At 34.7% G+C, this 23223-nt stretch overlaps 1 protein-coding gene across 9 annotated transcripts in view; it reads right to left on the bottom strand.

The window, feature by feature from the left end:
• The window catches only part of FER (FER tyrosine kinase), a 445463-nt gene that overhangs the window by 293050 nt on the left and 129190 nt on the right, over positions 1-23223 (bottom strand). For all 9 annotated transcript variants that reach the window (XM_042944781.1, XM_042944800.1, XM_042944791.1 and 6 more), the window contains one exon: positions 20831-21020. In XM_042944781.1, coding sequence (XP_042800715.1) covers positions 20831-21020 — 190 coding nt within the window. The remainder of the gene's footprint in view (positions 1-20830; positions 21021-23223) is intronic.

The raw sequence follows: 23223 nt of genomic DNA, 5'->3' as shown, positions 1-23223 counted from the left end.
GAAGACGTTTGGCAAGTGAGGGGCAACATGGTCAGAAAGGCTACAATGTGGGAGATGAGATGGAGGCAGGCTATACTGGAAGGAGACAGGTAGGGACCAGAACACACAGTTTAGGCGATGATAAGAAATTCGAATTCTATGTTAGTTACCAAGGGAAGCCACTGGAGGGTCGTAAGCAGGAGACAGATAAGATCACATTGAGATGACTCTAGTTACTATATAGAAAAGAAAATGGAGGAAGGGCAAGGGAACCGTTAGCAGGTAGTCCAGGCCACAATTTATGCTGTTTTTTTATTAGGATGATCACAGTGGAGACGCTGACAGGAGGTGGGATTTGGGTTTTATTTTGGAGGTGGCAGCAAGAGAACTTGCTGATGGAGTGGATGTGAGATTTGAGAAAAAGTGAACACAAAGGTGATTCCCAAGATTTTGGCTTGAGCAGCTGATTACAGGTGATACCATTTACTAAGAAGTGGAAACCTATGAAAGTGGCACGTTTTGAGCAGTTAAATTTGAGATTATCAGTCCAATTACTGAATGAAATTATCAAATTCTAAGTGAGTCCATACTAAGGAAGTTCACTTTAAGCATGTCTTATTCGTGCACATGAATGGTCATCATGATATAACAAAGAATTCATTATGATACCAACAACTAAGCATTATTTTTGCATATTTAAGAACTATGTTACAGGGTGATGACTTCTGGTAGGCATGTTAAAAATAGAAAACTTTCACATATACATTTCAAAACGATACGCATTTATTTAATTTTTAAAACAGAAAGTGAAAAATATCCCAATTTCAGAAATTTGGTTTCTCTGACACTGAGCTCCACCTGCTGGTAATTTCTTAGCTTTAGGTCTGGTAATTTCTTATCTTTAAGTATTATATTATGAAAAAGAATTACAATATATTAAAGTGAAATATAGCCTCCAACCTAAATATACTGAAAAAACTCACTTAGGAGATATCATGCTAACTTATCCTTTCCTTATAGCTATTTATTGAGTTTAATTACATGCCAGGCACTCTGCTAATTTATACAAACATTATCTCATTAATTTCCAAAATAATTCTGTGAAGTTTCTATGACTTGCCACATTTTACCTATAAGGAAACTGAGCTCAGAAGGATTGCATAACTTTGCCTGTGGGCATATATTTAATATCAAAGAGAGGATTTGAACTAATTTGTCTCTGACTACAAGTCACTGTTCAGATAGAATTTAGGTTACACTGTCCGAAAATTTTGAGTTTGAATCTGTCACTCTGATTCTGAACAAATTGCTTAACCTCTTTAAGCTTCAATATTCTCATATGAAATGTAGGAATAGCACCTTCCCTACAGTATTATTTGCCAATAACAATATTTTATGTCTAGCACACAGCTCCTTTTAGTAATTTTCCTTAAATGACATATTAGAGGCTTTACACTGCCAACCATTAATGACCCGAATCAGGTGACTTTTGATCTTTTGAAAACTTTTAAATTTTGAATTGCAATAAATTTTTATCATACTGTTTAGAAAACTACTCCCTCTGGAGGACCCCGGTTGGCTCAGTAGGTTGAATATCTGACTTTGGCTCAGGTCATGATCTCACAGTTTGTGAGTTGGAGCCCCTCATCAGGCTTGCTGGTGTCCGCGCAGAGCCCACTTCAGATCCTCTGTCCCCCTCTCTCTCTGTCCCTTCCCTACTCATACTCTCTCTCAAAAATAAATAAATAAATAAATAAATAAATAAATAAATAAATAGTAAAATAATAATAAAATAAACCTTAAAAAAAAAGAAACAAAGGGAAAAAGAAAACAACTCCCTCCAAAATGGAATACGTTTCATATAATAGATTTGTAGCCCTCTTTAACTACCTATCTTTAAAGTCTGCACAAAGAGTGACCATACCTAAACCCAACAAAAGAAATTACAAAGTGAAATTAAGGTAGAAAACAGTATGACATTAATAAGTACAGTATATCATAAAAATTGCAAGCAAAAGTTGAAGTTTGACACTGATAACTTCCCTTTAATCATCAGTAATATTTTTTAATAACAGGAAATAAGGTTTGAATAATTTTATGAGGGTTATATTTTCACAAACATATACAAATTACCTTCATATATAAAACATTTCCAAAAACTTTCAAAGAACAGGCTTTCAATTTTTTTAAAAAAATCAGCTAATAAATTTACTAGTAAATTCTTCTGATCTTACACATTCACCTTCAAACAAATACTTCTTGGATGAAACCAGTGTATAAACAGCTGTATTCTTAGACCCCCACAGAACTGATTTCGGTGTTATGGCCTCCATCTCCACTGAGGGATTCTAGATTCTGCAAGAGATGGTGTTATGAATCTCCCTCCTGCATTAGCTGTGGTGATACTGTCAAGGGCACTGTCACTGAGAAGTCAGTGTTAAAGCCTCCAGTAGGAAATTCTATTAGAGCTAAACACAATGAAAAGCTGTGCTTCCCCTTCAATGTGACATGCTTTCTTTTATTTAAGAGTAAGTGTTATATGACTTAATCTCCTTTTTCATTTTGGCCTTTGGGAAGCTTAGAGACAAAATAATAGCTCAAGTGTAGTAACTACATGCTATGATCTATATAGTCTTTCTCCCAGTCTTGATAACGTGTTACAACCTCTATTTTTCCTGGTTCTGATTTTAGTTTCTGTTTATATTTTGCTGAATTTTGTTAGCATTAGCTACCTCAAATACTCAGGGGACTGAGGCAGAAAATGAATGAATGAGTGAATGAACACAAGCACATAAATGAGCAAATATAAATCTATACGAAAAGCCTTGTAACCTGCCATTTACACATTTCCAGAGCTAACAGACTTTTCTCCTAACAGTTTAAGACATAAACCTGATAACCTATAATTGGTGACATCATGCTCCCTGCCATTTTAACTCCCCTACACATGGTCATTCTAATGGGCTGCCTTTTTTATTTAAAAAAAAATTTTTTTTAAAGGCTCTTTTTTGTTTGTTTGTTTTTCAGAGAAAAAGAGATAATCCCAAGCAGGCTCCATGCTCAGTGCAGAACCCAACTCCACAATCCTCAGCTCAAGAGCTGAGCCAAAATCAAGAGTTGGATTCCCAACCCACTGAGCCACCCAGGTACCCCTGGGCTGCTTTTCTCAGAAAGGATACTGCTGAACCTTAAAGCTTTAGCTCTTTTTCAATTCCTGCCAATCAGTTGAAGAGCTATAAAGAAAACTGGAAGGACACAGAAAGACTCCCTCATGTTCTTTGGTTTTTATCATTTGAATCCCAAATCATGTTGTACTACTGCTAAAAGTCAAAGCTGTCCCTGACTTTGACCTTGGGAGCTGGTAAAGATGCAACATCCCTAAAGATCACCCAAGAAACCTATCAGGAAAGGCAGACACAAATTAAATTAGGTTTCAAATTCTTAAGGAGAACTTTCACAGTATGTCTAGCCCATTTTGGTTTTACTTCTCATAAACCAAATATCTTAGGTATTTGCACAATTTGCTCCATCACTTTAAAAGTAAGGTATATCTTTCAGAATAGAAATAATTCCCTAGCACTATTTTTCAATTATAATAAGGAATCACTAAATTAAAAGGAGACCTCTAAATTGTATGCTATCATAAGATGCTACAAAGTACACAGGTATTCCCTTGGTGAGTGCAATAGCTAGTGAAAAGTCAAAATCAACATGTTTGAATAGTATATCTATACCATTAGTCTCTAAAATAAAAAAAAAAGAAACCTCATCACTTTCATTATTATCAAAATAGACTGGCAAAGAGCCTTTCTGATTAAATATATGTTTAATAAATGACAACTATACAAATAAAAGATGATATAAAATATTCATTGTATCATATTAAAAAGACCACCTGATCAAAATATAGAAGCCCATGTTCAATTAATTTTTTTTAGTTTTAAGTTTAGAAACTAAATCCTTGAAAACATGATCAATTATGATATGAAATTGATTATAGTTACAAAAAGTCTACATAATTCTAGTATGCACAAAGGGAGGACAAAAAGCGATCTAAGAGTTTTCAAGATTATTTGAATTTCATCTATATTCTCTAACCATGAGTGGACGTGATAAGAGTTATCTAGCAAATTTTTTTCTAATAGTACACTTGCACTGAAGACTAATAAATGCCGAAGACTATGAATATTTTATAATAAAACTGAAAAAGTCTCACAATATCAAAAAGTATAGATATCTGTAATAATTAAACATTGCTAACATAAGCTCTATCTAAATAACTGTGACATAATAGCAAATTGAAGTAACTATATGTATAATGAAAATCTATACTCATCCATACCTTCTATCCACAAATGCCATAATAAATTATGATATTTCAGATTTCTGTTGGGAGGGACTACATTATTAAAGTAAACATCAAAATGTTCCACTGTAACATTTTCCTCTTAAATACCACCCAATAAAAGCATTTGGTAATGAATAACTTAATTTAGTGTTAATCAAATAACTAGATAGAAACCAATTTTCTTAAGTTAGTATAATTTGGCTCTTAAAACTTGAAAATATGAGAATGAATTTTACTAAGTATCTGAACCACAAATTGTATCCATTGATAGACTTCACTGAACTTTTTTTTTTTTTTTAATGTTTCTTTATTTTTGAGAGAGAGACAGAGAGTGTGAGCAGGGGAGGGGCAGAGAGAGAGGGAGACACACAATCCAAAGCAGGCTCCAGGCTCTGAACTGTCAGCACAGACAAGGAGATCATGACCTGAGCTGAAGTCAGACGCTTAACCAACTGAGCCACCCAGGCGCCCCAGATTTTACTGAACTATTTAAAGGAAAAACTTTGACACACTTAAGTTAGCTTGCTTCAATATTTTTATTTTATTTTAAATTCATGTGCTCTCCTCTGTCAGCTGTTTTTTCCTAGTCCCTTTCTCTTTCAACTTTGACCTACCTCTTATTTCTGTATTTTCTTTTGTCTCTTCAGTTCTTTACCTTTCATGTTCTTCACCTCTATTCAGCTTCTTCCCCTCATCTGTTTCTCATTTCTGTTCTTCCCTCATCAGATCTCTCTTTTTTTCCTTTCTTGATTATTCCTTAACAGCCTTAGAGACAAAGGATGGAGGGAAACAGGAATTTCCTCCAAAATCAAGTTTTAATTAGAAGAGCCTAAATTATCCCCTTTTCAAAAACAAAAACAAAAACAAAAACTCCTTTGTGGGATAAGAACAATGATCTGGCTCCCTAGAGACTGGATCTAATATGTAAAAAATAAAAGAAAAAAGAACACAAATCATTTGAACTGCCAGAGTTTCAGTACCTTCTGTCTATTTGGAACAACGAAGATTCTAGTGACTATCAGATTAATTAAATTTCTCAAAAGACAACTAAAGCTTTTTCTTACCAAGTGGGATCCCACTGGATTCTGCCAGACCTTCAATCTCTACCAATCCTGTTCTTAGTCCTTTGGCCACTGACTTCTGAAACTAGCCACCCTTCATAATCTATAGCCTACTTCATTTCAATTACCTCCCCAAGTTACCCACCTTCTCCATATCCTTCTTGCCCTTGCTAAGCCCATTTGTTTTCACCTGTAGCCCCCTCACATTCCTGGCTATAAGAAGTCAGTTCTCCTTTCCAACATTTTGAGACCCTTTCCTTAGCATTCTCTGTTCTATTTTTTGTCCACATACTTTTCTCAACCTAAAGCACTTTCGAAAAGGGAAGAGCCAGGCTTAGACAAAATTATGAAATAGACTAAAGTCATGTTCAGCAATCTCTAACTTTCCTTTCAAATCTCACACCCAGTCACTAGGCTGCCTGTGTTAGAACTGCCATGCTTGCACTACCCACTTTTCAAGGTGACTCCCACTTTCTTCAGCTCTCTAAGCCCCTGATTTGAGGTACATATTAATATCTGGCAATGCTTAATAGGCTACTTTTCCAAGAGGCATTCAGAATTTAAAAGAGTTTAAGGCAATATCCTTTTCCCAATAGTCCTCAAGCGAACTTTTTTCAACCCAAGAGACTTGAAAGACACAACACTTTCTCAACAAACATAGTTAACTACAGCCTGTTAAGAAAAGAGAAAGGAAGGGAGGGAGGTGTATGGTCCCAGAAGAAATATCATTATATGGGAAGGGAATGGGTGACAGGGAGATAAAAGGATGGCCTGTGTAACTTAAGCACTCCCCCTCCTTCCAAGTAATTCTGAAAAGACAGCCATAAACAGCCTAACACAGAGACAAAAACTAACATATACATATAGAGTTGAGCATGCTTTCATATTGATCCCATGCTAAATTGGAACAATATTTTTCTGAAATATTTGGTTGAAGTACAAGATGTATACAACAGGGTATACAAATCAAAGTGTACAGTTTATGAATTTTTCAGATTGAAAAGGTCCCTGTAACCAGAACACAGATCAAAAAACAAGTCATTTTTGTATTCCAGAAGCCTTCTGTATGCCTTTCAGTCACCCACCCCCCACCCCAACAAGGATAACCACTATCCTAAATTCTAATATCATCGATTAGTGTGGCCTATTTTTGAACTCCAGATAAATGAAATCACAAAATACATATTGTCTGGTATCTTTCACTCGATATTAAGTTTTTAAGATTCATCCATACTGCTATATGTAGTTTTAATTTGCTCATTCTTATTACTGCAGAATATTACACTGGGTAAATATTCTACTACTTATCTATTCTACTGTTGACATTTGGCAGCTTCCAGTTTGAGTCTATTATAAATAGTGCTCCTGTGAATATTCTTGTACATGACTTTTGGGTAATATATGCATTCATTTCTATTGGATCTATGCCCAGGAGTCGATGTACTGGGATACAGGGTGTGTGCATGTCTGTTTTTAGTAGGTATTGCCAAATAGTTTTTCCAAATGGTTGTAGTGACTAAGATATTATTGAGGACATAATGCATGTTGGCCCTGCTTAAATGATTCAAAATACTAAATTTTTTGCCTTCACCAATCTACAAGTGATAAATACACTAGCCAAGGCTATTTCTCTGCATTCTTTCCTTTCCATCAGTGTTATAAAGAATTTATTACTTTCTAAAACATATTCTGGAATATTTTGCCCCTCTACATTATGTGAGTAGGTGTTTTGTTCGGTTTCATGCTTATATACCAAAATATGCAAAGACAGAGCCCAGCATTTTTCTAAAAACTGGAATCTAACCGCTGATAGTTTCATTTTACAACATCAGGCATATTGAAGAAAAGTTTATGCATCTACTCTTTGCCAGGTACTGTGTTAAGCACCAGCATCTCTAATTACTAAAGAGAAAATAATTATAAGAGATGGAAGTATTTATAACAACAGCATAAATGAAGCCAGGGCATTCATTCTCAATGCTATAATCTACTGGCCTCTCAGACACTCGCCCTCATTTAATGAGGTCTTTGCAATACCTAACATTATCATGAATTTTTATGCCCAAAGTCTCAAAGTTCTTTGGATGCCTTCATCTCCAACGATGCTTATTCGTGCTTACCTTCAGCATCATTCTACCATTCCTAACTTGGGACTTAGCAAAGAGAATTGCTGCATCTGTGTGATTTCAGACCACACTTGATAGCTTCTTATAAACTCTTACTACCTTCTCCAACAACTTGTTCTTTAACTAGATTAATACAATCAGCCCCTGAACTGCCCCCAAGATTTTTCTCTCAGGCCTTCATATCTTATATCTTCATTTCTTTTTCTGTTCTTCCTTCCATGGAGGTGGTTATGACCAGTGTCCATTCTGATTGGTCAGAGTCCACAGTTGGGACCAAACAACATAAGGCCTTTAGGCAGGCCATTTAGAGACACTGGTTTTTAGACTAAAAGTCATAAGAAGTCATTAAAGCCATTCTGAGGGGCTCAATATAACCAGATTTGTTCTTGTTTGAAATTTTAAGAGATGACTTTGGAGTATGGAGAACAGGTTGGAAGGAGGCCATTCTGGATAGTGACAGGCAAATTAAATAAATCATTATTTTCTAATTGCATTTCTTAATCATTATTTTCATTATTAGTGGAGTTGAAATTTTTTCCCATATTTTTATTAAACTTTATATTTTCTCTATTATGAATTTCTTATTGATATTCTTTTCCCACTTATAATAGGTACTTTACTATTTTATAAACCAATTTAGGTGACTCACTTCTACATTTAAAAAAATTAATCCTTTGCCATATTTGCAGCACAAATTCCCAGTTTTTACTCAGATTTTTAATTCAGTTTGTTTTCCAACACAGAAAAATGTTCACTCATATTTTGTGCCTTTATTTTTTTAATTTGAGTAATGCATTTGAAATTTATTTTTTATGTGGTATGACCTTAAGATCTAAATCGGCACCTACCAAATGTATAGAATAATTTTGTTCACCTTAAATACTCATATTCTTATATTAGCATCCTATATAAATAGGAGCTTCTTTGGGCTATTCTTCTCCATTAGTCTATCTGAATAATCTTATTTCTTAACTATCCTGTTTTATTTTTCTTTTAAATTTACTTATTTATTTTGAGAAAGAGAGAGAGAGAGAGAGAGAGAGAGCAAGCAAGTGAGAGCCAAGGAAGAGGGGCAGAGAGAGAGAATCCTTACAGGCTCTGTGCTATCAGCGCGGAGCCCAACTCGGGGCTCAAACCATGAAATGATGACCTGAGCCAAAACTAAGAGTTGGATGCTTAACCAACTGAGCTACCCAGGCGCCCCTTAACTATGAAGTTTTAAACAATGTAACCTCCTAGTTGTTCAAATGTTATCATCAGTATTACAGTATTAATTCAAGTTTAAAATGAAGGCAGATCAAAGGATCTAAATTTGTTTATATTCTTCTTGTAGCCTCCATGAAGCCTCTCTACCACATAGTAAAATACTTAAGTGTAAATCATTCTTTCTTACTGAATTGTTTCTCCTTCCAAGGATTAAGTGACTTTTAAGCAACTTTAAAACCTTACCTGGTAGAATTAGACTCTAAAAGATCTCTAGATACATTCTGACAGAGAAAACCTTTCCTAATCTAAGATCTTATCATTCACCTGGGATTTGCAAAGTAAACTGATGATTTTAAAAATTAACAGTTGGGTCTTAATGTTTGAAATACTAACACTATAAACAATTTTCTGCAGAAGACCATATTAAAAAAAATTATTAGGATTTAAAATTCTTTCATTAGGCACCAAATGAATCAATAAATAATAATATTCACATATTCTCTTTATAAAATCCTTCAATTAAAGTTAAAAAATTAATGTCATAAAATAATTTTCAATATTTACAACAAAAGACTTTAGAGATAAATACAAATCTTTCTCTACATGCAAGATCAAACTTCTGCTCACAATTCAAGCTAAAAAATAACAACATTCTCATACATAATTTTAAGATAAATGTTATTCAGCTTTAAAAAAAGTAGAAAATAAATTGTAGAGTCTGTAATAATTTTTTTCAGGATAACAGAAATTAAATTATTTAAAAATTTTTAAAATAATGTCCTGAACATGTGATGCAATGGCTTATATGCCAAGTACTTGCTTTTTAATTGATTTATTTTCAATGGGTGTAAAAACAAAAACAAAACTATAGTATAGGACAAAGGGAAGAACTGTATTCATTTATAAATGGAAATTTTTAGCAATTTTATTATTCATAATTATTATGACAAATCGGTCATGTAACTAAATAGACTTTTTCTTCAGATAATTAAATTTTCTTGTGTTTTCAAACAATGTATTTGCATTAAGTGTTTATTTAATTTTTGAGAGAGAGAGAAAGTGTGAGCTGAGGAGGAGGGCAGAGAGAGAGAGAGGGAGAGGGAATCCCAAGGAGGTTTTGCACTGTCAGTGCAGCACTGCAAGAGATCATGACCTGAACCAAAACCAAGAGTGGGACGTTTAACTGGGACACTTAACCATCTGAGCCACCCAGGTGTCCCTGTTTTTTGTTTTTTGTTTTTGTTTTTTTTAACTAACAAAGAATGAATGCCAGCTAGGTAAACAGTTAATCTGGGGGGTGTGTGTAGGGGGAATCACAGGAAGAAAATCTAATTAGTTTGAGAATAATAATGAAATTGTTGTTAATAAATTTAAATGTTTTATTACATTTAACCTTTTTTGTGTAAACTTGTATAAGTCCCTTAATTTCTCTGCTTTCATTTTTCATCTTTCTGTTGACTGGCATTCCAGTATTCCCAATTTCTTTGGAAATGAAGATTCAGGAGTTATCATCTGATGTTTGAATGATGACAGAAGGAGAAAAAAGCCCACAGATACATGACTACAAAGAAAGGATTTAAAACCAAGGGCTGAGGGCTAAAGCCTAAGGAATATTAATGGTCAATTTCATCACAGCTTTTAAGTCTGATGTTTTCTTGTTAATCAGTTGTTTATTGTCATTTTCTGCCTACTAAATGTAGAGCTATGAATGCACAGACTTATTATCCGCAGATGTCTCCGTATATGGCATACAATATTCATAGAAGTTGGTTAATTGTGTTTAACAGGCAGAAGAGAAAGGAAGAGAAATGGGGCAAAGGTGGAAGAGACAAAAGACAGAAAGACAGAGAAAAAGCAAAAAGGGAAAAAAAAAGGAAGAAAAACAAAATGTGCACCAAGCACCTTCCTAACTATGTCTAGAACTCTTTAACATGCCTTTGCCTTTGCATTCATTCATTTAGCACTGATAAGGATCCTATGAGGTGCATATTAGTAACCACATTTTAGTGATGAAGAAACTAACATTGGGGGTGGAGTAAAAAATCACCTAACAGCAAATAAACTCAGACTGATTTCACTCAAATTCCCTGTTTCTCCACCCTGCCCTGCTGCTACAAAGAGAACATTTAAATAGTACTGACAGGAAAGGACAAAAGAAGTATGAGTAAACCAGATTTCAACTGATATAATGAATAATAATATTGCATAAATTTACAAGAAGAGTTATTTTTAAAGTCAATGTATTAAAAGCTGTTAATTGAATTTTCCACAATTATAAACTTAAAAGAAAAATGTTATTTCATGAATGAATAAATAATCATAAAATTTAATGGTATTTAAGGATTTTTTTCTTTCATTCACATTAAACTATAAAAGGAAACTGGTATTAAAATGTGATTATAAGTGATGCTTTTATAAAAGTTGCTTTGTACAAAATTTTAAACACAAACTTTAACAGTGTAGTAGGAAAAAGTGAGCTTCAAGTAATTAAGGTAATAACAATAAAAAATTCTTTTAAAAAGTTAGGTGGGGGCGCCTGGGTGGCTCAGTCAGTTAAGCATCCAACTCTTGATTTCAGCTCAGGTCATGATCCCAGGGTCGTAAGATCCGGCTCCATACTAAGCATGTTTAAGATTTTATCCCCCTCCATCTGCCCCCCCCTCCCTCCGCTCTCCCTCTCTCTTTTTCTGGGAAAAAAAAAAAAAAAAAAAAGATTAGGTGGTCAAGCCTATTGATGTCAGCAATACATAATCCCGAGTGAATTACATGATCTTTTATTTTAAAAATATTTTGTAATTGGGGCATCTGAGTGGCTCAGTCAGTTGACCATCCGACTTGGGCTCAGGCCATGATCTCATGGTTTGTAGGTTTGAGCCCCACAAACTGACTATTGTTGGTGTGGAGCCTGATTCAGATCCTCTGTCCCCCTCTCTCTACCTCCCACCCTCACATTCTTTCTCAAAAATAAATAAATATTTTAAAAAATGTTTTGTAGTCTATTGTGGCCAAAAAACAACATACTTTAAGTACAGAGTAGATTCCAAATTGCTTATCTATCATCTAAAAATTAATAGCATACATTTTTAAAAGAAAACATTTATGCTTAATGACAAGACTAAGGAACAGGGGCACCTGGGTGGTTCAGTCGGTTAAGCATCCAACTCTTGATTTAGGCTCAGGTCATGATATCACAGTTTGTGGGATTGAGCCCTGCATTGAGCTCTGTGCTGACAGCATAGAAGCTTCTTGGGATTCTCTCTCTTCTCTCTTTCTGCCACTCCCCAGCTTGCGCTCACTAGTGCTCTCTCTCTCAAAATAAATAAATAAACATAAATAAAATAAAATAAAATAAAATAAAATAAAATAAAATAAAATAAAATGTGGCTGGCTCTTATAAAAAATTTTTTAAAAGACTAAAGAATAAATAAAGACTAGCAGAAGAATAGGTACACATATCAAATCATTATCATTTCTGTGATAATCAAACAGTCAAGTATCAGCTATTAAAAGACAATAATAGCAGGGGCACCCGGGTGGCTCAGTTGGTTGAGCAGCTGACTTCAGCTCAGGTCATTCTCGAAATTTGTAAGTTCAAGCTGACAGCTCAGAGCATGGAGCCTGCTTCAGATTCTTTGTCTCCCTCTCCCTCTGCCCCTCCCCTGCTCAGACTCACTCACTCTCTCTCTCTCTCTCTCTCTTTCTCTCTCTCAAAAATATAATACACATTAAAAAAAATAATAAATAAAGGACAACATTAGTTTGCTAACTGGCAGAGACTATTCTATGTGCTTCAAACGAGTAAACTTAACCATTTCTTACAATGAATCAAGAGTAGGTAAAACTGTAATTCTCATGTTACACATTGGGGAAAGATGGCAGGAAAAGTCCCTAACTTGCCTAACATCACACAGTTATTAAGTGGTAGAACAGTGATATAAACCCAAGAAGCCTGGCTCTGCAGCTGGAGCACACTCTATAATGATTCTATTGCAGTCACACATTGCAATCTTTAACTCTGTAACCACTAAAGACTTTGTCACTCTGGTAAAATATCACTTCCATTATTATTTATAAAGTGAGAAATATTTCACAGAAACCAACTTCAACATTTAAACCATTTTTTTAACTGAGTGGCATCAATTATAACCTGCCAAATTTTATTTTGAAATTTTGTACCTGTTCATTTCCTCTATAATCATTTACTAAGTGTATATCCAGGCACTGCTAGGCAACTAAATTTTTTGAAATGTTTGAAGGCATGGATACATAAAAGTAAAAATGCAGTCAATTTTTAATTAATTCTTAATCAGTTACTTCTGTTCCATCTCCCCCACCAAAGCCAATGGCAAGGTCTAAGTCCATTTTATCTTTGACCCACCCTTCCAAAAAACCCCATAAATAATATTCGTGTACTAAATAATCAAAAAACAATTGATGAATCCCAAATGACTGAATGACTCTGGGTGATTAAACCTTCTGATTTATATTAACCATAGTAGATATTTAATTCTTGCCTAACTTTCTCCTTTTATTTTTTTTCTTTTTAGGGCTAATTAACCCCTGGCCATTAGTTTATGCTAAAATATTAAGAAAGCCACACTTTAAAAGGTAAGTTTGAAATATATATATACACGGGGCGCCTGGGTGGCGCAGTCGGTTAAGCGTCCGACTTCAGCCAGGTCACGATCTCACGGTCTGTGAGTTCGAGCCCCGCGTCAGGCTCTGGGCTGATGGCTCGGAGCCTGGAGCCTGTTTCCGATTCTGTGTCTCCCTCTCTCTCTGCCCCTCCCCCGTTCATGCTCTGTCTCTCTCTGTCCCAAAAATAAATAAAAAACGTTGAAAAAAAAAAATTAAAAAAAAAAAAAAAAAAAAATGAAATATATATATACACATTTTTTCACATATGAATATATGTATATATAAATGAAAAGCAGTTTTTTCATTTGGTTTGTGCTATGCATAAACACATATATAGACATATAGATACATATAAATGAAAAAGTTACTTTTCTTTTACTATTTACTTGATTTGGCCCATATATATACTGCATATGCATATGAGCACAGAAAATAGTTAAAATATAAATTGAAAGCATTTTGAAATTTTAAGGGTTTTTTTTCCACCTGATACTGAAGATATCAGTAAGATATCAAGCAAGATTTCATTCTCTTTTATCATGAACAACATTCCATTGTATGTATATATCCACCTCTTCTTTATATTTAATCCACTGATGGGACACTCAGGTTGTTTCCATATCTTGGCTGTTATGAATAATGCTGCTATGAACATGGGGGTGAGATAGCTTTTCAAGTTACTATTTTTGTTTCCTTCAGATAAATACCCAGAAATGGAATTGCTGGATCATATGGTAAGTTCTATATTTAATTTTTTGAGGAAACTCCATACTGCTTTCCACAGTGGCTGAACCAGTTTGCATTCCCACCAACAGTGTACAAGGGTTCCTTTTTCTCCACATCCTCACCAACACTTGTTGTTTCTCAACTTTTTGGTAATAGCCATTTTAACAGGTGAGAAGTGATGATACCTCATTGTGGTTTTGACTGGCATTTCCCTGATTAGTGATGTTAACGAATCTTGACTTTTGGAAAACATTTGGAAAAGTTAACAAGGCTTTTGCAACATCATCTCAATCATCTCTTAACTTCTCTGTTTTATGTATTAGAAATATATACACCAAATAAACACAAAGCATAATATACAGCTGTAAATATACTTTAGGTATCAGATCCTAGGATAACTTAATAATATTAATGGCCTACGAAGCCACTGAAAGTTCAGCATGATAAAATTCATGCCATAGGAAATCTAGAAGCAAAAATTTATTAATCTACAAAACTTATATATTAATTCAATATTAACATAATAATCAACATCTATAACTGGCATTGTTATTCACCAAAGCTGTCTTTATTATAACAAAAGGCTGGAAACCATGTAAACATGTCATTCCTTTGCTGAGAATCTTCAATGGCTTCTAATTTCTCTAACAGTTAGCATCAAAGTCTTTACAATAATCTACATGACTATATGTCTACTCCTCTGTCCCCATCTCTAATTTATTCTCTTTTACTGTGCTCTGGAATATTCTCATCTCAGGCAGTCTCATCATTTGCTCCCTTAGTTCTTTCAGATCTTTGCATAAATGACACTTTAATAATGAAGCCTTCCTTGACAACCCTATATATAAAAATACTGCCCAGGGTGCCTGGGTGGCTCAGTCAGTTAAGAGTCCAACTTCACTCAGGTCATGCTCTCATGGTCCGTGACTTCGAGCCCCACATTGGGCTCTGTGCTGACAGCTTGGAGCCTGGAGCCTGCTTCAGATTCTGTGTCTCCCTCTCTCTCTCTGCCCCTACCCAACTCATGCTCTGTCTGTCTGTCTGTCTGTCTCTCTCTCTGTCAAAAATAAATAAATATTAAAAAATTTAAAAAACAAAACAAAACAAAAACACCTCCCGGGGTGCCAGGGTGACTTGGTTGATTAAGTGGCCAACTTCAGCTCAGGTCACGATCTCATGGTTTGTGAGTTTGAGTCCCCTATCGGGCTCACTGTTATCAGCACAGAGCCTGCTTGGGATTCTCTGTCTCCCTCTCTCTCTCCCCCTCTCCTGCTCTCTCTCTCTCAAAAATAAATAAACATTGAAAAAAAAAAACACATCCCATCACCCTTTTTCTTCTATCTTTTTTTTATTTTTCTCCGAAGAACTTACCACCACTTCACATATATATTTAATTATATGTTTACTATTTAATATATTTACTATTTAATATATATATATTTAACTATTTATACCCACTTAGAGTTGAAAGTCCATGAGAACAGAAAAAACTGTTTATCTTGTACACTACTACATCCTCCAAACTAAAATGATATAGGACACCTGACAATAAATATTTGTTGTTTGAACAAATGAAAAAAAAGCAACTGTATATGCACTATTATGAAATGATATCTAAAATATATTAGGTTAAAAAGCAAGGTACAAAACAATATTGTTGTATATACTACCATCTGTGTAAGAGCAGGGGGCATATAATGAACATTTATGTTTTCATTTGTATACAATGCTTCTAGAAGGTTACCTCTGAGGTAGAAAACTGGGAAACTAAAAAAGAGACACAAAGACCCCTTTATTTGTACATGTACATGTACTACTATGTACTCAGAGAAATTAATTAAGGCTTTGCCTTTATAAATAAGAAATACATAAGATAATCCTACAGAAAATTCTATAAATTATAACTCAGTATTTACTAATTAATTTACATGTGAACTAAGGTATCTTATAGAAAAAACTGAAATAAAACCCATGTTTTAATAACACTTCATATACATTATCTCATTTCAGTGTCAGAAATCTTATCAGGCAAGGTGGATAAATATTCATTTCCTCATTTTACAGAAAGGAAAACTCAGAAATGTTAAGGAAACTGACTGTGGTTACAAAGCAGAGGCAAAGCTCAATTCGGGTCTCCTGATTTTTTGTCTCATACTTTTCTTAATGTATTTGATGAGCAAGTCTTTGAATTTGCATTTAAAGAAAGAAAGTGTACCTGATAATGAAAACAGAAAAAGCTTCAATGATGCTGTCAACCTCAACTGATATTCAGTCCATTTCAGTGTTTAACTATAAAATTGAAAATATCAGACAGTACTGTAAAATGGACTACTACTGAGTCATAATGACAGACAATATTTAGTCAACAAACCATATATTTTGTTGGTTGTAAATATAACAAAACAGGATTTTATTGATAGTGCTGTTCAACTAAGCAGAACTTAATAAGATTTGCAGAGAAGATAAATATATATTGCATATTAGTCTAGCAAAAGAGCTTAAAAATGTGCAATTTCAGAAACATCAAAGTAAAGGCAATTATCTTTCAGAATAGCTAACCATATTTAAAAAGTAAGAACTCATTATATAGTACCATCAATTCTAGATATATCCGACATATAAGAAAGATTCAACAAAAATTATTATATTTGGTGCATAGCACATGCTATTATAAAGTAAAACAACTAGATTACTCTGGAGTGAAAATAAAGTCGATTTCCTCAACTCAACAGATACTGATTGAAAGCTTACGTTCTTACATCTAGACAACTAAAAGCAAACATGAAGAAAGGTAATACTTTTAAATTAATTAATTAATTAATTTTAAAAATAGTAAAGTCAGCTAATGATACTCAGGGATTAGAAAATTCTGGTATTTCCATCAGTATCCAAGGACAGTCATAAAAGTTCACCTTCCTAATATTTTCCAAAAGGCAAATTCCTCTGTCCTGCACAGCTAGAATTGAAGGATAAAATAAAATAAAATAAAATAAAATAAAATAAAATAAAATAAAATAATCCTTGGGTTTAGAGAACATTTAGACAACTCAAAATGCCTTTAGAATTATCAGCAGCACGTTTAATCTGTCAACAACCCAATCAGAAAAGAACGGAAGTCTCTTCTAATTCAGTATTTCCCAAAGTATATTCCATTGCACTATGGTCCCTTTAGGATACTCTCTGAAAAGGAATTAGGTCAATATTTTCAGAGACACTACATCCCATGCTATACTTCCCTTCATAGGCAATGGATATTAAAAGTTCCAAAAAACCTGCAGTTAGTACAAAGGTTTCTTTTGCCTTAATCCAGCATGTCCCAAATTCTGGAACTCATTTCTCCTTGGAATACTTGAAGGACACCAAATTACCTTGATTTTCTACTACCTCACTGGTCACTCCTTAGTCTCCCACCAGGTCTTCCTTTTCTAGACCACCTAACTTGAAGTGCCCCAGAGTTCAGTCCTTGATTCTTTTTTCTTCTCTATTCTCTCTCACTTGGTGACTGCCTACAGTCAAATGATTTTATTATTTTTTTTAATGTTTATTTATTTTTGAGAGAGAGAGAGAGAGAGAGAGAGAGAGGCAGAGCGTGAGCAAGGGAGGGGCAGAGAGAGAGAGGGAGACACAGAATCACCCACGTGGAGACAAGGAAATATTATAAACTATTCAGAGAACAAAAGATTTACTAGCTAAGATTTTCAAAACCCAAGTAAAAGAAAAAACTTCAGAAGTTCCTCTGAAAGAATGCATATACACATAGTTATTAAGAATCAAGAAAGGGTCCTGGTACATATAGGATAATACTTATTATCATATAGGATAGTAAAGGAGTCACAGAATCTGAAGCAGACTCCAGGCTCTGAGCTCTCAGCACAGAGCCCCATGCAGGGCTCAAACTCACCAGCTGTGAGATCATGACCTGAGCCAAAGTCGGATGCTTAACCGACTGAGCCACCCAGGCATCCCTAGTCAAATGATTTTAAATACCATATGATACCTAGACTCTCAAATTTATATCTCCAATCCAAATCGCACTCCTGAACACAAGGCCCAAATACCAAATTTTGACAATGACTTGTTTTTTTAGAAAGACAAACTGAAATCTTGCTCTGCCTCATCATAGCTACGTAGGTATATCTTTCCATTCACTCGAAACAAATTGTATTCCTGTAGTTCTCCTGCTAAAAACCTTAAAATCATCCTTGACTATTCTCTCTCATAACTCACATTTAATCCATAGGAAATCTCCTGGGCTCAACCTTCAAAATGTATCCAGAAGCTAAACACTTCTTGCTACTTCCCATGCTACCATCCTTGCCCAAACCATGATCTTCTATAATGTGGGTTACTACAATAATCTCATTCTTCCATCCTTATTCCCTTAAGTAAATTCTCAACATAGTTGCTGCAGCAATCCATCTAAATAAAAAGTCAGAGCATGTCATTCCTCTGTTATTACTCTCCACCCTAGTGGCTTCCCATTTCACTCAGAGAAAAGTCATAAGCCTTAATTATGGTCCACAAAGCCCCAAGGTCTATTCCCTAATACTTCTCTAATCTCATTCCCCATACTCTCACTTTCCCCTCCACTCAGACTTCCTTAATCATACCTTGAATAGTCCAACATGCTCCTGCATTATAGCCTTTGCAACAGGTGCACCCTCTGACTGAAATGCTCTTTCCCCAGAAATGAAGGGGTGTAGTAGCTCCCTGTCTCCAGTCTTTGTTCAAATGTCAACTACCCAGTGATGGTTATTCTGACTTGGATTTAAAATTGTGTCCCAACTTCTAGACCCCCAACCCTCTACCCTGCTCTGTTTCTATTTCTTGGCATTTAGCATCTTCCAAAATAGTATATAATTTATTACTCATTTATTAACTGCCACTCACTACAGAATGTGACCTCTAAGAGAGGTTTTTTAAATTAGTTTTATTCACTGATGTATCTTAAGCCATCTAGAAATGTGCTTGACTCAATAAATATTGCTCAAATGAATAAATGAAACATACTTATGCCCAGACAATAGAGAATTTCTGCACAGTACTTAATATTTATCATTCTCTCCTTGGAATTTTGGCCAAAATTAGACCTAGTTTTAAAAAAAAGACATTAATATGGCTTCTCCTGACAGAGATGATTATGTTTTCTGCCTCCACAATTTTTTTTTTAGATTTCTGTAAATAAATAGATGGGCTTTCACTGTAATTGAATTATAGAGCCAAAATAAACATCAACATCTCTAAGAACCTGACTATACAATCCTAACTCTGATTATACATTTTAATCACATGTATAAGAATACACAATCAAGGCGCCTGGGTGGCTCAGTCGGTTGAGCATCTGACTTCAGCTCAGGTCATGATCTCACTGTCCGTGAGTTCAAGCCCCATGCCGGGCTCTGTGCTGACAGCTCGGAGCCTGGAGCCTGTTTCAGATTCTGTGTCTCCCTCTCTCTCTTCGCCCTCCCCCACTTTGCTCATGCTCTGTCTCTCTGTCAAAAATAAATAAACATTAAAAAAAATTTTTTTAAATGAATACATAATCTGTGGCCCATCTTAGTGGTACAGTTCTTTAAGGCACTCCTCCACAAAAGCATTCACTACTGAAGCATAAGTGTATTGGTTAACACTGCCATTAATTTGAGTCATGTAACTTACAGATTAACATGGCTCAATTAATAACAAAAATGGGAACAACCATAATAATTTAAATATTTCATATTCATTTATCACATTTTCAAATACTGCCTTTTCTTTCAATAGAGACATCTGAATATGTTTAATAATCAAGTTGTACTATTCAGAACCACATAAACTAAAAATGACTAAAATATCAGCTAGAGCATCATCAACTATGCTGGTTCTATTTATGGACCACATACAGCTACTCACAGAAAAAGCCAAGGACATACCTCAGGCTTTTTTAGCCTGGGCACTACTGATATTTTGAGTTCGATACTTTTTTGTTTGGAATATGAAGGCAAAGGTTGTCTTGTGCATTATAGGATGTTTAGAGGCATCAGTGGCCTCTACCCATCAGATACCACTAACTGTAACAACCAAAAATATCTGGAGACATTGCCAGATGTCCCCTGGAGGGCAAAACTGTCCTCTTGATGAGAACCACCAACCTAAGATGGAAAGGAAGAAGGAAAAAAAGGAAAGAAGAGAGGGAGGGAGGCAGGAAGGGAGAGAAGGGGAGGGAAAGTATTTATACTAGGCATTCTTAAACAGGTCATGAAAATATAAAATGTAGTTGAATTTCTAGTTGGTGGGTTTGAATGTGTTTACTGTAGTTTAAGAATATAAGTAAAAAAAATCTATTTTTAAACAAAATCAAATGTGTTGTGAAAATAATAAACATATCATCAATCTCAGACAAATAAGATTTTACTGTTCTTAAGAAGAAAAAAATAATAAATAGCTTTCTCCTTATTTCTTACTTCTATCTTAGTAATAACACTCTACCTTCTGTCTTCCAGGAATAAAAACATGTGCAGTCTTTGTATTCAGTTTTAAAGGCCAGAGAAGAGCTTTTCCTCTGACTCTACAGGTGGTTCCCAAAAATGTTCTCCAGGTGACCTGACATGACTGACAAATCTATTTTGCATTTACAAACAAGTTTAACAGGGCCTGCATATTAACAAGAAAAACAATTTGTCATAGCAAAAGAATTAATTTTTATATTCATTTATTACCTAGATACTTCTCTTTCAAGTTTCTCATTTGATTACTCTTTGGCTTACCATAGATGTAACTGATCGTGCATCTTCTTCATAATTTACTACTGGAGGTGGCTCTTTCCCATCGTTTTCTTGTACTTTTTGTTCTAGTAATTCTTTCTGTGCTGTAAACTTTGCCTCAGTGCATCTCAACTGCTGGACTGACTGTTTCAGCTCTTCAAGTGACTGTTTCTGGCTTAGCAGAAGCACAATACTGAAAAAGAACACATTAAATATAAATTAGTTCAACTTCTTTAAGAAACAGAGCCTTTCAAGGAAACTATACATGTATTACGCTTCTGCTTCCTTTCATTTTCACCTTTATAACAGTCCTTCAGAATCATTAGAATGATAAAACCAAACAGCTTTTGCATCATCACGATAGTTACTAAATGTTAGCATTAGCAAAATGGAAGAAAATATTTGGAAGCAAAAAACAAATTCAAGATGCTTTGAAATATATTATAATGTATGGTGTTCATTTTACTTTACAACTAAGCCATCTACCTCACAGAGTACAGACACTTAGGTTGAGAAGTGTAGGGCCTAAAATGAATTAATATGACTAAAGCAGAATCTCAATTTACTTCAAATCTCAAATGGAATATAGCTGAAGTCAGATCTGTGCCTCAGGTAAAATAAACTAAATCAAAGTGACAACCTGGGAAGAAGCTGTGTTTATTTTGTGAGGGGTGTGTTTTAAGAGTTGAAGAAAGCTGTTCTGATGAGGACTGAGGACTGAGCTGTCACTGAGGAAATGAGCATAACATAAGTCCCCAGATCTTTCCAATACATCACTATAAAGATAATATACTTCCCCAATTCTTTACAGAACTACATAGGCCACATGTTGCCTTTCTGTGACCTTTTATACCTTGAAATCTGCCCCAAAGGGAATTTCAAACTAATTCACCCACATTAAAGCCACAAGAAAACAGGGAGTGGTGGTGGAGAACAAACACCTCTAGAAACACTGTCATATATAGTATACTAATATCTTAAAGAACTGTGCCATGTATCATTGAAAATAGGTAATTAATATGTAAATGACAACAGACTGTCAATAAGGGAAAACTTCGAAACTGGACAATAAGATCAGAAAATGTTACTTTCTTAAATCGGAATTTATATGGATCGATACTAATTGAATAAGTAATCATAGGCAGAAGAAATGCCCACTAAGAGAGATCTTTTTATACATACAATGTTGATCGATATTTTGAAAACTCAATTTCAATCAAATTGAGCAGGGTACAACCTCAGGGAATGCTATTAGGAGAGCTAAAATCTCCTCATTATACTGCAATGAGTTTCAGGTGAAACTGACAAAAAGAGAACTCAGGTGGAGAATTGAGTGAAATTTGGGAAAAGAACTAATGAGAAAAGTTTTTGTTTTAATGTTTATTTATTTTGAGAGAGAAGGTGAGCAGGGCGAGAGAAAGAGGGGGAGAGAATTCAAGCAGGCTCTGCGCTGTCAGCACTGAGCCTGATGCAGGGTTCAATCTCATGAACCATGAGATAATGACCTGAGCTGAAATCAAGAGTCAGATGCTTAAATGAGACACCCAGGCAGCCCAAGATTATTTATAACAGAAACCTAGCAATGTTCAAAAGACAAATCCCCCTAACCAGTGGAGTTCATGGCCAAAGTAATGAAGAAGGATATACCATACTGTCAGAGCTCATTACTGCCTCCCAAGTAAAATCATCATGGCATAATGGTAAGAGTATAATTATATCAAATGAGAACAGATTCAATTTAATGGCTTAATCATGTTGATTTTCTCATCTTCAGTTTTAGCATGGGAAAAATTGATAATAATACCAAATTGTCAGGGTTGTTCTGAATACAATGAGATAATATTTAAAAAACTTGTTAGCATAGTGCCTCCCATCAAGTAAGAATTCAGTAAGTAGCAATTATCATTTATATCATCATCATTCAACAATCCGTGAACTGCGTTCTAAATCCACACAGATTTTCCTGATAAATTCCTGCTGGTTTGCATATTAAGTAGTAAGTCCTTTTTTCATAATAAATTGGTTATAGATCTTTTTCTCTGTGAATCTCTTCAGAGAAAGTTCATTTTTAAAGGCCACTTTTGTGAACACAAATTCATAAGGACTGAGTTCTGGAAAAAATTACACCCACATGAACTTAAAGCTTCTTGAAGGTTCCTTGTTTGTATCTCCTCACCACCAAAAGAATTGCATGACAAAAGGATAGGGCACAATTTAAAATGTACCAAGTAAGATGGTAAAAACATGTATTTATGTATCTCCAGAATGAGTCCAAAAAAGAGGGTGAATGATTTCACAAAAGTATACCAATTAATAGGAAATTATACTTGAAAATAATAATGCTCTAAAACCATTACTACTACCATTAACCTTCTGTAAATCAAGTTCCTAAAGAC

This window comes from Panthera leo, chromosome A1 (genome assembly GCF_018350215.1).
Source record: "Panthera leo isolate Ple1 chromosome A1, P.leo_Ple1_pat1.1, whole genome shotgun sequence".
NCBI classification, from domain to species: Eukaryota; Metazoa; Chordata; class Mammalia; order Carnivora; family Felidae; genus Panthera; species Panthera leo.
This window is presented reverse-complemented; position numbering and strand designations above follow the sequence as displayed.